The sequence below is a fragment of the Pseudopodoces humilis genome, chromosome 6, assembly GCF_049639895.1.
Source record: "Pseudopodoces humilis isolate 2021_Gansu_Grassland_sample_001 chromosome 6, ASM4963989v1, whole genome shotgun sequence".
NCBI classification, from domain to species: Eukaryota; Metazoa; Chordata; class Aves; order Passeriformes; family Paridae; genus Pseudopodoces; species Pseudopodoces humilis.
The window spans coordinates 2,666,213-2,679,860 of NC_142205.1; the positions used below are offsets into that span (position 1 = coordinate 2,666,213).

General features: G+C 50.3%; 1 protein-coding gene across 1 annotated transcript in view; it reads left to right on the forward strand.

Annotated features, from left to right (window-relative positions):
* Positions 1-6,998: 6,998 nt before the first annotated feature.
* Positions 6,999-13,648, forward strand: part of DDRGK1 (DDRGK domain containing 1) — a 33,601-nt gene continuing 26,951 nt past the window's right edge. Inside the window, exon 1 of the mRNA XM_005517948.3 lies at positions 6,999-7,141. Coding sequence (XP_005518005.1) covers positions 7,054-7,141 — 88 coding nt within the window. The 5' untranslated portion in view covers positions 6,999-7,053. The remainder of the gene's footprint in view (positions 7,142-13,648) is intronic.

A 13,648-nucleotide genomic window follows, 5' to 3' on the forward strand; every position in this document is an offset into this window, starting at 1 on the left:
CTGACCTTTTCCCACTTCCCTGGGGGATCCCAGCTGCCTTCCACAGATTGTTCCCACAGCCCAGCCTGCTGTGACAACCTCAATTACTTGTCCCTACAACTACTGTGGGTCTACACCACCACCAGCAACTCATAGCCTTCCAGAGACTCTTGGAAATCTTCCTGATTTTTTTAAAGCTGACCTTGCAAGGATGGCAGTCAGAGCAATATTTTGGGGCAAAGGGGAACAAAATAAACAATTTTTCCTCCGCAATGTTCTGTACAGCTTTTAAAATGATTCCTGGAAACCTGCTGTGCTGGTCATCAGAGAAAGCAAGGAACTGGATTACATGTGCCCTGAGTCTAATCCAGCCTGACAGTCCTCACAATTCCGTGTCCCCTCCGTTATCCACAGAGCAGGGACAGCACAGACAGCTCCGCTCCACTGCCCCACCAACACTGGGTAGGAGCAGCTCCATTTGTGGGAAGATGAGGAAATTCAATCCAGACATTTAACACACAATAAATTCAGCACCAGCAAGGACTGCTGCCTCCTGATCCTGCTGAAACCCCGCTAAGCACTTTGATTTTAAGGATTTCTTTAATTTATTTTTAAATAAAGATACTCTGTCTCCTTCTGCTCTCCCCTGACTTCCCCCAGCAACGTGATCCGTTTGGATTAGCTCCAGGAAGATGAAAGCAGCCTTGCTGCTCCCAGAGTTATCTGTGTACTCCACGCAGTCCGAGGAGAAAAGCGAATATTCCTGGTCGCTGATGCAGCTCTTGGCCTGCTGTCAGCGTGGAGCTGCTGAACGGAGCAGTGGTGTTTCAAAGACAGATAAGGAGACTCTGCAGGCTGCATCCACACTCATCTCTGCTTCGACATATAATTCCTTCTGTTCTGGTCCATGAGCATTTGCAGAATTGCATCAAAATTCAGGCTGGGCGGTGCCTTGTCCAGCTGAGTGTGGGAAGGGAAGCAATGCCCTCAGCCCCTCTGGGCTCGTGGTCCAGCATTTCACCATCCTCACCCTGCAAATATTGTTCCTTGCCTTACAGAACTGCCCTTGCTGCAGCCTGTGCCTGTTGCTTCTCATCCTTTTATCACACACCTCTGAGGGGAGTCAGGCTCTCCCTTCTCCATAATCTTAATTATGAAGCTAAAAAGAGAAATTAGATCTCACAAGGCAAGACCACAACTGGCTGAGTTGTTCATGTGCAAGACAGAAAGATGGACGTATGTATGGTAAGTGAAGTCTGGTGCCACTAGGGCAGGGAGCAAGGGGACCTGGCCTTGTCCAGCCTCACTGAACTCTGGAAGGGAGATGGATGCAGGCAGGAGAACACCCACCCTCAGGTTACAGCAGTAATGCTGTTGTGCCACAGACACATCTTTTGCTGATAAAAAGGTTATCAGAAGGCAGGATCCATTCCCTGGCCCACTCCACCACTTCCACAGAGGGAAGGCAGAGGCAAAGGGATGCTGAGAATGGTGGAGAAGAGCCTTTAGAGGGGAGGCTTTGCCCTCAAAGACAATGGGCACTCCACAGTTCAGTCTCCAGCCAAGCCAAAATAAAAGTGATTTCTTCTGTGCTGCACCCAGAAAGAGAAATGCAGCCCACGACTGCTCATGCCAAAACCAGGATGGGAAATGGTGAGCAACGTTCCCATTAAGTGGAGTCTGCAGTCCAACTAAACGCTCTGGATTTATGGGAGTTGGCCGGAAAGGTGGATTTTTGCAGCTAAAAGCCTCCCCTCAGGCAGCAAAGCCATTACAGCTGCAAGTCCCCGTGGTCCTTGGGGACAACCTGAGGGAGGTACTGCTGGGTCACAACTGCTCCCCTTTTCTTCACCTGCAGCAAAAAAAGCAAATTCCATTTTGGCATCTTTGGTTTCCTTTCCCCTCCGTGCTGGTGGATTTTTGGAGACAGGAGAACAGCTCTTTGTTAATTTGTACTGGAAATCCTGTTCTTCCAGGTCTTGGTCACTGCTAGTGCGTTGTCAGCTGAGTCACAGACTTTGAGGGACATTTATTACAAACGCAGCTGATGCCCCGAGAACGAGATAGGATTTGTAATTAAATGGGGTTTAATGGAAACATGGGAAAGGACAGGTGAGATTAAAGCAGGGCTGCACTGACCGACTTCTAAACTAATGACTTCTAAATTGGTTACAATTTACATTTTGAAAAGATACAGAAAACTCATTAAGGCTCTAGACAAACTGCTCGATGGGCATGAGAGCAGAGGAGAGAGCTTTGCAGCGGGAGCAGCTCTGAATGACAACCAGAACAGCAGCAACTCTGAACGTTTCCTCTGAACATTTCCACCACCGCTGTTTCCGTGACAGTCGCCCTCCCCAGGCCTGGCTTTGGGAAGAAAACCAGTATTTTCATCTTTGATTTTCAGCTAACGTGTTCCAGAGGAGAAGCTTGCCCGGTGCTGGCACCATGCTCACACAATGCAGCTGGAGCTAAGTCTTGGAAAAGACCTCCAAGATCAAGTCCAACTTTTGACCCATCACCGCCTTGTCAACCAGCCCAGAACACTCAGTGTCACCTCCAGTCATTCCTTGGACACCTCCAGGGATGGGGACTACAACAGGTCTTTTCTAGGAATGAGTCCATTCCCAAGAAGCACTGGTTAAGAGTCATCTGGAATAGTTTATAGCCAAAAGAGATGAAGGAAAGATTGTAGATGAATTGCTGAAAAGACAGCCACACAGGGTGAACCCTGTGCTCTGGGCATTAACCAGGGACATCCAAATCCACCACCTCTGCGGCTTCACTGTTCACCAAAGAGCCTTTGAAAGGTTTTATTTTTGTGGCCACACGAGGGAAAGCATCTGAGTTTCACTTGCAGGGATTTCACTTCACCATTATTATTTTTTTCTTTAATCCTCTGTCAGTACAACACTCTTGATCTCCAAATATTTTTGAAGATGTGCTCAAAGAAATCCTTAGCCTGGCTGGATTTCTTTTAGATTTATATCTTTATTGGAATTATTTGTTTCAAATCTTCTCCCAGCTTTTAAAGCAAAAGAGGTCTTTATCTGCTCAAGTCTCACTGCCTGCATCCCTCAGACATCCTGGCCCAGAAGCAGCTGTGGCTGAACTAGACCAGACATTCAAACCTCCAGAGCAGAAATGAGCTGTTATAAAACACAACACAGAGGGAATTATTTCACAATGATTTCAAGCCTTCAAATTTTCAAATTTCTTAATTTTGTCATGTTGTTTTCAAGAACTGAGATCCTATTTTTATTATGACCACTACTTGTGTTTAAATTTCGCCGTTTAAGGTAGATTTGGAAGCTATCTCAAGCAACAATAAACCATTTTATTTCTCCTAAAACAAGTGACACAAGTAGAGCAGTGAGAAGGAAGCAGCAGGGCCAGAACAGACCAAGACAGGTCTCAGAAGCTTCTCCAAAGGCTTTGGGGAGGTGCTGAGCTCCAGATGGTGCAGGGGGGGGTCCCGAGTGGAGCTCACCCCACATTTAGGGTCACCAGCTCACTGCCCTGCAATTAGAAAATATTCTGCAGCTCTTTGGTGCTCTGATCCAGATCCTCCCCAGAGTGAGAGCCTGCAATCCAGAGCGCTTCCTGGAAGGTGCTGTGTCCCACTGGCACGAAGGAGTGATGCAGAAATTCTTCCCTTTCATCAGCACATTTCGAGAGCATTTGGAAGAATAGCCGAGGTCCATATCCAAGTGGGCGGGAGCTGGAAGGCAGCACTTGCAGCATTTCTTCCTGTAAATAAATCCTGCTGCACGAAGGTTGCATCCCTGCTGGAAAATAAGGCGTGCCCAGGCACTGGGAAGTACATCCATGGAAGAAAATGGTTAGAAAGTCCCCTCTGCACAAACTTGGGTGCCAAGCTGCATTTTCCTAGATAATTCCCGGCTCAAAGCAGTCCAGGAACAGCTCCCAGCAGGCAGTTTGCATCCAGCCACCCTCCCCTGGAAGGCGAGGCAGGCTGACAAGTGTGGAAGAGGGCGTTGTGTGCCAGTTGGCCCCAGGGCCCGGGATACACCGAGTTCCTGGATGCACTTTAGTTTATTAGCACAATTGCCTCTCCTCGGAGCCTCATTACCGGCCATCCGTACCTGACGCCACCGCGCGTCCTGGATCGAAGCCTCGGGGCTGCTCTGCCAGCTGGGAGAGTTCTCCCGGCTGCTCCAAAAAAGTGACGAGCACTCACACGTGGATGTGCCTCCAGCCCCGCAAGGATTTAAATTCAAAGGGATTTTAAGTGGAGAGGTGGAACTTCGGGGTGGTTTAGTGGTGGCTTTGGCAGTGGGGGAATAGCTGGACTTGATGATGCCAGACGGCTTTTGTAACCATAATGATTCTGTGATACATAAGCCCTGTATCCAGTAAGATGCTTGAGGGGGAATGTGTTATTCGACCTTTTGCCACAATAAACTGAAAAAAGACCAATTTTCCCTTAAAACAGCCTGTACTGGGATCAGGCACTGCTCCCACGCTGGGGGAGAAAATTCCATAGGTCTGCAAATACTGGATTATTGTGATTAAGGACTTACAACTGCTGGGACAAGGGCAAACATTTTTAAACTAAAAAAGGGCAGATTTAGATTGAATATTAAGGAAGGAACTCTTCCTGTGAGTGTGGAGAGACCCTGGCACAGGGTGCCCAGAGAAGCTGTGGCTGCCCCTGGATCTCTGGAAGTGTCCAAGGCCAGGATGGACAGGGTTTGGAACAACCTGGACAGCAGAAGGTGTCCCTGCCATGGCAGGAGGTGGAATGAGATGGTCTGCAAGGTCCCTCCCAACCCAAATGATTCCATGATATTCTTGCAATATTTGCATGACTGAGTGGAACAAGTCACGCTCCAGCAGCAGTCACCAAACTCAATCACCACCCACAGCTCATCACAGCCTTCACACATTCTCCCAGTGTCCTGGTAGAAAGCCAGCCTCAAAATCCTCTGGAATTTACATGGTTATTGAAGAAACCAGAGGGATTTTTCCAGGCATAAATTAGGAAAATACAAAAAGGCTTCTGTGAAACACAACCCAAGGGATCTCAAATATTTCAGAAGACTCTGGTGTTGTATCAAAGCGACCTGAGCATCCCACGCTCGGTCCTTCCTCGGGAGTTTAAGCTCAGTTTCTACACGGGATATTGGTGACACCTACAGGAAAAACTCCTCTGCTCCCTCTGCAGCCCAGAGAGGCGCAGGTGACGTCCTGTCATTAACACCATCTCCTTATTAAAGGCTGTAGGGGCCATGCAGGGAAATAAAACACTCAGCAGTGACGCTGCAGGCAGGGCTGGATGACAAACAGGCTCTGGGAACCTCCAGCTTCCCCACGTCTGCTTCAGCCAAAGCTGAGCGTGAGGGGGTGTTGGGGGTGGATGAGAAGCTCCACGTGGCCCAGCCAGACACCTCCGTGCCCTGGGCTGATCCCCCAGCGTGGGCAGCAGGGGAGGGGGATTCTGTCCCTGAGCCCTGCTCAGGTCAGACCCCACCTGCAGAGCTGCCCCAGCCCTGGGGCCAACAGCAGGAGGATGTGGAGCTGCTGGAGAGAGTCCAGAGGAGGCCATGGAGATGCTCCAAGGGCTGGAGCCAGGCTGGGAGAGCTGGGGGTGTTCACCTGGAGATGGCTTCAGAGGGACCTCAGAGACCCTTCCAGTGCCTAAAGGGGCTCCAGGAGAGCTGGAGAGGGACTGGGGACAAGGGATGGAGTGACAGGACACAGGGAATGGCTTCCCACTGCCAGAGGGCAGGGAGAGATGGGATATTGGGCAGGAATTGTTCCCTGTGAGGGTGGGCAGGCCCTGGCACAGGGTGCCCAGAGAAGCTGTGGCTGCCCCTGGATCCCTGGAAGTGTCCAAGGCCAGGCTGGATGGGGCTTGGAGCAGCCTGGGCTAGTGGGAAGTGTCCCTGCCCATGGCAAGGGATGGAACGAGATGAGCTTTAAGGTTCTTCTAACCCAAACCGTTCTACAATTCTATGAATGATTCCCAAAATAAGGTTGTTGAAAGGCTATTACTAAAATAAAAGTTTGCCATAAAACATTCATCCTGTATTTCTGTTCTTTTTTGAGAACTTCCCACTGTGTTGCTGGTTCTACATTGCTAAAATTCAGTAAATCCCTCAGCAGAAGCAGTTTTTCATGTGCTGACAGATCTGAACTCATCTCGAGCTCGTGACAGCGAACAGGCAGCTGTGGAGTCCACAGCAATGACTAATTAGCTAAAACAGTGCTTTTGATCACCTTTAGATGTCACATACCCTCTAATTTGCATTTCCAATTTATTAAAACACTTTCCCCAAGAGTGCTTTAAACAGTCACATTGAAAGTATTTCTGAAGCAAGAAAGGGCTTGACCAGCCAGAACTTCACAATCACAAAGCAAAAATGAGTAAAGCTTAAAATACTTCTCTCTTCACCCATTGGACTGGGGTAGAGCCTGACAAACAGTTTCAGATCTAACAGTGGGTAACCATGCAAACGGAGGAAATTTGTTCTCCATCTCCAGTACAAGTTTCTGCATCTTTCTGTGCACGTTTGGTTCAGGCCAGGTCAGGACATTCTCCTGACACTGCTGTGCCAGGCAGCTCCAGCTTCATCCCATTCCCAAATTCCAGAGACCTAAAGGCGGAAGATAGAAATTACTCTGGGGTATAACCTAAGTTTCACCATTGCCAGGGACACCCCGACAGGGCCTGGCTGGGGTGGAGCCGGTGCGGGGTCCCGGCTGAGAATTTCCCCAGCCTGGGCCCACCCGCCGTGCCGGGCAGCCGGGCAACGCGGACACCGCGCTCACGGCCAGTTTTGCCTCATAGTTTTTAATTTCTCCTTCAACTCCGGCTTTAATTCCGCCTTTAATTCCATTTTCCGCGCCCTCCCTCAGCGCCCGCCTCAGGGACGAGCCAGGACCCCTCCCCCGCGGGCTGCCCTCACCGCGCCTGCCCGAGCGCAGCGCGCCCGCCGCGCCGCCGCCGCCACAGGCACCCCGCGGGGCAGCCCGCTCGCGGGGGGCCTTTCGGCAGCTAAAGGAGACGGGGCGTACCAAGGGTGATGTGGGCGGGGCCGGTGCTGCGGGATGGACGTGGTTCTGCTCGCCGCCGCTGCCGTGCTGCTCGCCGTCCTTCTCTTCTTCGCCACCCGCCTCCGCGGCCAAGCCAGGGCAGGTGGGTCGCGGCGCCGAGGGGATCGGCCGGGCCTCCCTCGCCCCCCCCGCGGCCCGTTCCGGTGGGCGCGGCCCTGCTCTCTACCGGGTCCTCACGCGCGGGGTCGGGGGGGCGCGTTTCTCGGGGGCCGCCAGGGGGCGCCGCGCCTCGGGCGGCCCCCGAAGGGGACCCGCCATGTTGGGGGGAGCGGGGATTTTGGGGGGTCCCGAGGGGTTTTGGGGGGTCCCGGGGAGGGTTCCGGGGGTGTCCCAGCTTCTTAGCTCCCCCCTCCGTCCGGGCTGCCCCGCAGGCCGCGGGGTGGGGGCGCCGAGGCCTAGTGCCGCTGCTGTTGGGGGTTCCCGGCCTGAGGCGGCCCCCAGGGTGAGGGGCGCCGGGTTGGAAGTCTGAGTTCTCGGTCGGGGGTTTTGTCACGGGCTTTGGGACTGGGAAGGTGTTCTTGAGGTTCCTGCAGATGAGGGGGGAATGGAGAGCAGATCCCGAAGGCTCGGGATCAGGGATTGAGGCCTGTCACGAATGGTGTCCCCAGGGTTCTGTACTTAGTGTTTGTAACGTGTTTAGCAGAGACTTGGACAAAGGGTCGATGCTCCCGCAGCAATTTCGCTGAGGAGACAAAACAAGCAATCGCCGATGTCTCAGGGGGTTGTGCCCCCCTTCAGAGGGACTTCGACAGGCAGGAGAGAGGGCCAGAAAGAAACCTTCTGAAGTTAAGCACAGCGCGGTTCAGGGTCCTGCACGGGGGGAGGAACAACCCTGAGCACTGGCGGACACTGGGGTCTGCCTTCATGGGAAGGACCTGGGTGTCCTGGTCACAGCGAGCTGTCCCCGAGCCAGCAGTGTTCCTTTGTGCCAAGAAGGCCAAGGGGTTCCTGGGATGTGAGCATTTCCAGCAGGTCGGGGAGTGATCCTGCCCCTCTGCTCAGCCCTGGGAGGCACATCCCGGGTGCTGTGTCCAGCTCTGGGTCTTCAGACAGGAAGGACCTGCAGTGGGTCCAGCAGAGACTGTGAGGATGATGAAGGAGCTGGAGCATTCCCTGACCAGGAAAGGCTGAGGGAGCTGGGGCTGTTCAGCCTGGAGAAAACTGAGACTTCACCCACGTCCATCAGTGTCTGCAGGGAGGGCTCAGAGCTGGGCCCAGGCACAACAGGAACAGGCAGGAACTGATGTCCAGGAAGCTCCACCTGAACATGAGGAAGAATTTCTTTACTGGGAGCACTGGAAAAGCTTGCCCAGAGAGGGAGGGTGCAGAGTCTCCCTCACTGGAGCTATTCCAGAGCTGTCTGGACTCAATCCTGTGTCATGTCCCACTTCTGCTCCTTTTCCACCTCACCCGGTGCAGTCCTGGCATTGTGGGAAGCAGGTGGATGATGCAGCACCTCCAGCCCTGTATCACTGCTGAGCAGTGTTAGATCAGAAAATCATCTGGGCTGGGAAAAAAAAAAAACCCCAAACTTTAAAATCACTGAGTCCAACCATAACCAATACTGCCAGTTCCACTGTGGTGGAAGTGACCTTGTGTGGGTGGGAATTGAGTGTTGTGGGAAGGAGTCAGGTGTGGCTGTGAACTCACTGACCTTGTCGTGTTCTCACAGTGGAAGGAGTGAGGTTGTTTGGCTGCCATGTGTCAAATTAAGGTGTTTAGCCAGGACAAGCTAAACTCATGGTCAATACCTCCACAGATTTTGGGGATATGGGGTGTTTTTGGCTTAGAATTTGTATTGTTTTTCTTTTGGGGAGAGTTGCTTTGATAATTTTTAATTAAGAGGAAAATCCACCACACCTTTAGTATAAACACAGTCAGTGCAGTACTGGGCTGGTAAGGGATCTGTGTTAAAAGCAGATTTTGGTGATAATTAAATTTTCCAAAACAGTCCTCGCACGTCTGTGCTTCCACAGACCTGGTCTAAATCTTTCTCTTGGAAAGGTTTAGGAACTGATGCAATTTCACTGAATTCCTATGAACAAAGAGATGAACTTTTGGTAAAAGTGAGGGATGCACGTCCTGGAGAAATACATAATTTCCTGAGCTTCACTCCTGTCATGATTTTAATAAATATGGGGCTGTGGGGCTTGAGAGGATTTCTTTTGTCTTCAAGCATTCAAAGTTCTAAACTGGAGCCCAAACATTTGTTTTAAATAGTGTGAATTATTTAAAAAAATAATTTAAAAAAAGCTTTAATGCTGATTTTGAGCAAGTTGGTTAAAGTTCACTTACATTCAGGACAATTTAATCATGTTGAAGCCTTTTTCAGTGGTAACTTTTTGACACTTCCAACTTGGTCATGCTTTTTTTTACTGTGGTTTTTAGATATTTTTTACTGTAATATATTGTTTTCTGTCATGATAAAACCCTTCACAGAATTTCAGCTGGGGATGACTTTGTTCACAACAGAAGTTATTCTTCAGAACCGCTGGGACTGTGGTGTGTTTATTAGCCACAAAATTTAGTTTTAAGCAGGAATTTGCTTTCCTATTCCATTTGCTTAGGTGGAAAATGGAAGTTGCCACAATTCTGCCAATAAATCCGTGTTGCCACCTGGAAAGGACTTGAAACCAGGAACATTGGACCTAAAGAAGTGGTGGGAGCTCTCACCTTTTCTTGTTAACATGCAATGTTTGGGGCAGCAGTTTTCTTTTGTGTTATCTTGTGGAAATTGGCTTTTAAAAATGTTCAAGGCTTGGCTGCTTTAGGGAGCTGAGGATCAGGAGAGGTAAATCCTGTACCTTTGTATTTCCTTTCAAAGGTCACTAGGAGCAGCATGTTGTTTCGGCAGGGTCGTGCCTGGACTTGTTCTACTGAAAATGAAAAAAAAAAAAGTGTCATTTCTTGATTTTACACGTGGTTGCTATCTCTCTTTGTGATAACCTGTGCTGGGCCAAAGCACCTCCCCAGGAAGCTCCCACCTATTGAATTTTGAATCCCTTTTTGAATTTCAGAGGTTCTGCCTGGAGGCAGAAGGTGCTGGATGGTGCCACCACGTGTGAGGCTGCAACAGGTGGAGCTCTGTCCCTCCAGACCTGCCAGCCCAGGTGTCACCTGCTCATCTGATGGAACTGAGAGGAAGGTGCTGTGATGAGCAAGGGGCTGCTTCTCTAGAAAAGCATCTCTGCTGTGAGCAAAAGTTTGCACAATTTCGTGAAGGGGCAGATTTCTACCTGGAGAGTGTAAAATGATTCCATGGGGTTTTTTGCAGTGGTGATTCACATCCAGTGAAGGAGAGATTTCTGCTTGCAGGGCCCGGTTCTGTTCTCTCTCCCTTCAGGAAGGAGACACAACCAGAATCTCAGAGCTGCCGCTGTGCCCTGGCTGACAAGTCAGCTGAAATAATCTCCTGCCTGCACTGATGCTTCCTGAACACTGAGGCAGAGCTGCTGTGCCCAGCACAAAAATATTCTTGGGTTCTGAGGGCTGAGTCACACCCTGGAGACCACAGCTTCAACTACAAACTGAGCCCACTGTGTCCATTTCCCAGACAGCTGTTGAGTGTTTTGTTTGTACTGCCTGTTAATTTGAGGGGTTTATCTCATTAATTCAGTCTAGCCTGCCAATCTGCAAAGCTTATGGATGGCTTGTCTCACCTCTTTAATGCTGGCCATTAGTTTTCACTCAGATGGCTGTGGATCAAGGCTAATTAGTGCTTGTGTGACTAATCTCTGCATGATCTGACTAGCCTGGGGTGCCACTGCTGAGACCTCTGCAGCTCCAGGAAAGTGAAGAGATGTGTTCAGATAAATGCAGCAGCCAGACTCCGCCCTCTGCTGCGGGAGGAGGTGAAAAAAAATCCCAGCAGGGCCAGACCCCAGAGCACATCGTTCTTGAGCTCGGGGAAAAGTGATTTTTAAGTGTGTCCTCTGTTCTGTGAAGCCTCCCCTGTGTGTGGCATCAGTGTGTGACACAGCTCAGGGGGAGGGAGAGCACAGCTGAACTTTCAGCGTTCTGCGGCAAATGCTGTGTCTGGAGTCACGCAGGCAGAGCCCTGACCCCTGAGGGAGCAGGTCCAGATGTGTTACAGCAGAGCAAATGAGGATTTTCTCCTCCTCCTGCAAAGGACAGGGAGAAATGCAATGAGTACCATTCATGTTTTCCAAATCCCTGCCCTGTGAGTGCTTGGCAGGCGGGAGCTGTGGAATGCTGGAGTCAAAAAAAGTTGGAAAAGTTCTCTGAGATCATCCAGTCCAACCATTCCCCCAGCACGGCCAAGGCCACCACTGACCCATGTCCCTGAGTGCCACATCCACACAGTTTTGAACTCCCCCAGGGATGGGGACTCCAGCACTGTCATGGGCAGCTGTGCCAGGCCTGGAGAGCCTGTCACATAAAGAAATTTTCCCAAATATCCAATCTAAACCTCCCCATGCCCAGCCTGAGCTGTTCCCTCTCCTCCTGTCCCTGTTCCCTGGGAGCAGAGCCCGACCCCCCCGGCTGTCCCCTCCTGTCAGGGAGTTGTGCAGAGCCAGAAGGGCCCCCTGAGCCTCCTTTTCTCCAGGTTGAACTCCTTTCCCAGCTCCCTCAGCCTCTCCTGGGGCTCCAGACCCTTCCCCAGCTCTGTTCTCTTCCCTGGACTCTCTCCAGCCCCTCAAGATCTTTCTTTTTGGGAGGGGCCCAAAAGCACCCCCAGCACTAGAAGTGCCGCAGCAGTGCCAGCACAGGGGACAGGCACTGCCCTGGCCCTGCTGCCACAAGCCAGGTGCTGCTGGCTCATGTTCAGCCAGCTGTGTGCTGCTGAAAAGAATCTGCACTCCGGAGAAATATTTTAGGGACTGGAAGGAAGGAAAAAAGCTTCATTGAAACGTTTCCTACTAAATGACAATCCACAGTGGCTTGGTGTCTTCTGTTAATGTGCACGTTTTAGAGGTGTGACAAATACTGTCCAATAGCTGCCCTGTGTGTTTGACCATGATATGGGTCAGGTTTGGTGGGGTTTAGTGCATCCTGAGCCCAGTCCACACTGGTCACTTTGAGGAATTACTGAGTCTTCTGCAGAGAATTAAATGGAGAAAAGCAGAGAGCTTGGTTCACATATTTTTCCCTGTGAGGGTTGAGCTCTTCGGTTTGAAATAAATACACGGCTTATAAATAGATTCCTCTTTCATAAAATGCAAAGCAGTCTCTGTTTCACAGGACAACAGGAACCAAAACCAGAATGAATGAGTGCTGGAACTGCACAGCTGAGTTGCTGGGCAGGACCATCTTGGGAATTACTGAAGCTTGCAGGTGAAAGGATGCTGAGGTTTGAATTGCAGCATATCTCAAGGACTTAGGAAGGGAAATACTGCATTTGTACAAAAAGCTTTTTGCAGAGCTTTTTTGGCATTTATCAGTGTCCAAGAAGTAATCTGCTGCTCTGCTTCTTTGGGAAATGTTTCCTGTAGCATTCCAAATAAGCTGTGAGTGGGACTGGGCAAGCCTTGAAGCAGCGTGATGGCATCTCTGGAGCCTGCACTCTGGTTTCTCACAGCCCTGTTCTGTCTGCAGGGCTGGATGGGACAAGAGGGTGACAGCAGTGTGGCAGGGCGGTGACTCAGTTCCAAATGTCACAGCGTGTTGGGGCTGGAGTTGTGGGGGCCTGTTGGCATCCCTGTGACATCTCTGCTGCAGCAGCTGCTGAGGGCTCTGCTGGCCAAGGCTGCCTCAGGTGGCTCTGCTGTGCAGCCCTGCCGAGCTCGGGGCTGCAGCTGTGTCCTTATCGGCCCCAAAGTCAGCGCTTTGAAGGCTGAGATACCCAAGGTGAGCTGCAGGCACACCTTTGGTGCTGCATAGGTTCAGATAACAAATCCCTTTTTCTGATGGGAGTTGTTTTAGGAAGGCATTGTTTGGATCAGGGGATGCTGCAGACTTGGCACAGTGTGCAGAGTGCTTTGTGCTCCTGCTGGGACGCAATATAAACCAGCAGATCACAAAATAGACGTGTCCTGAGTTGGAGTGAGTAGTTCTGCAGTTTTCTGAGACCATTTGAATATTTGCCTGAATTAAGGCTTGAAAGTTAATACTTTGCAGGATTGAGCAGGTAACAAATATTAGTTAGGCTTATCAGCAGAATATGCAAAGCAGGTATCAAGGATGATGATATTTTACCATTGCCTTTTTTTTTTTTTTTTTTTTTGCACTGCTGTCATAGTTAAAATCAACAGGGAGCCTCAAAAAAACCCCAAAAACCGAAACAAAATCTGAGAGTTTTCTGTGGAAGACTTCTGAAATGAACCCACTGGTCAATTCCATCCTCCCAGCTGCTCCTGTTAGGATATTCTTCATTTGTCAGATCTTAATTAGTAATTGCAGCATATGCAGAGAGGATGGTAGTGAGAGCTGCAGTGACCCTTAATGTCCTGTGTGTACCTAGCTGTGTTTTGGAGAGTTTAAATCAGCGGGGTAGATGAAGTTACCCCTTAACTGTGTTTATTTCAGCTGTAATTTGTGATCCTTGTTTGCTCTTCAGGTTTTGTTTCATGTGTAATGATTTACATATTCCTCTCTGAAACATTCAGGCTCTGAGCTTTCAATAGACGAA